The 1,560-nt window shown below is 41.5% G+C and overlaps 1 protein-coding gene across 1 annotated transcript; it reads right to left on the reverse strand.

Annotated features, from left to right (window-relative positions):
- Positions 1-268: 268 nt before the first annotated feature.
- LOC107580019 (triple functional domain protein-like) lies at positions 269-1,217 on the reverse strand (the record flags this gene model as incomplete). The annotated part of the gene is made up of 2 exons (XM_016265777.1): positions 1,090-1,217; positions 269-499 (listed from the first exon to the last, which is right to left on the reverse strand). Coding segments are annotated over exons 1-2 (351 nt in total), but the record flags the coding sequence as incomplete, so codon positions are not given.
- Positions 1,218-1,560: the final 343 nt, after the last annotated feature.

Below are 1,560 nucleotides of genomic sequence, written 5' to 3' on the forward strand. Positions count from 1 at the left end.
AATCACTGCGAGCAGGAAGTGAAATTCAGTGGAAACAGGCATGTGCAAGAAGAAACTTGTGGGAAGTGGGCGAGAATGAAATGAAAAAATCTGTCCCGCACAGATGTCTCCTGCAACGTTCTGACAACTCATCCACCCTACACATCTCTCACTTCACAAATAACAGTGATTAAATAAAATAAACTGAATCCACATCCTCATGAGATGTAAAAAACTGTTTACAATAATTTGTGTATAAAGTATTGCTAGTTAAAAATAAGTGTCCGACCTGCTGGACATCCTGTTGGAAGACGCAGAGCTGTAGCCGTTGGTGAAGACGAAGTTTGCGGTGTTGCCAGATGTTCTCCAACTGCCTCTGGTGATGCAGAACCTCATGAATGATATCCAGAACATGGTGCACCGCCTTGGAGTAGTTAGCCGAGGCTGTCAGCGAATCTGCACTTCCTGGGGTCAAAGGCCGCTGTAGCTTATCTAGCAGGGCTTTGCCATCCTGACTTACCTGGGGATGTACAGATAATACACATCAACAACCAGAAATCCCACCTTTATTTGAAAATCAAGTTCAGTCATGAAATGCCCCATTCCTTTACATGCAATCAAATAATTTACTAGTCTACACTGCACAAGGTGATTGGCCTCTGCTTTGCAGCCAATGAGCTTGCTTGCTCACCATTTAAATAGTCTGGTTCAGTGTTTGTTGTAAGTTGGTCCTGCAGTGCACCATCAGAGTTCCTCTGAAACCCTCCACCTCCCCAGCTCCACTTGTCTAGATCTGCTAGGGGATTTATGTGTGTCTATCCATGCAGCAGCATATCTTACAAGCTCACAGCAACATGTCTGTGTATCTATTGTCAGTAGCAAGACCATATTTGCCTTGCAGCAGCAGCGGTGTGTGTAGCAGATCTAGTCCGCAAAGACCAAATACATTAACACTGTCATATTCAGGAAAAACTATTCTAGGAGTTGTCATGACTGAAATATCTTTTTTTTTTTGTTCTTGCTCAGCTTGGAGGTATCCTGAATTGAGTCTTTAAAGTGAAAATATTCACAAACACAAGCAAAAGATTTTACTTTAAATGAGATTTGTACCTCAGAATAGGCAGTGGTTATGTGTTCATAGAGACCCTGGTGGTGGTGGATGGTGTCTTCCAGGTCCTGTAGCTCAGAAGGAAGTTCTCCCTCTCCACAGGCTTTACACCAAGAGTCCATGTTGCTCATATACTAGAAAAAGGCAAGAATGTTCAGCTATTGGTTGTTAAACCAGCCACATACACATCTGTGATCTGTTACCACATACAGGAATGATCATAAAATAATTCAAGAAGATGACCAAGTCTCAACATAGCAATTGTTGTTAGGAGGCTAACTTTGAGCCATCCACCACTGAGTGATTTACAACAGTGTCTTATTTAGGAAAAGATTAAATACATTGCAATTTGTCTGTACAAATAAAGACTATTTTTGCCCTGTCTCATTGGGAGCAACATAAACTGAATGAACAGCGTGCCAGTCTAATATTGATGCTGACAACAGATATTAAATGCTCAAAGAGAAAGATAA

The sequence above is a fragment of the Sinocyclocheilus grahami genome, unplaced genomic scaffold (assembly GCF_001515645.1).
Source record: "Sinocyclocheilus grahami isolate Dianchi unplaced genomic scaffold, SAMN03320097.WGS_v1.1 scaffold23234.1, whole genome shotgun sequence".
NCBI classification, from domain to species: Eukaryota; Metazoa; Chordata; class Actinopteri; order Cypriniformes; family Cyprinidae; genus Sinocyclocheilus; species Sinocyclocheilus grahami.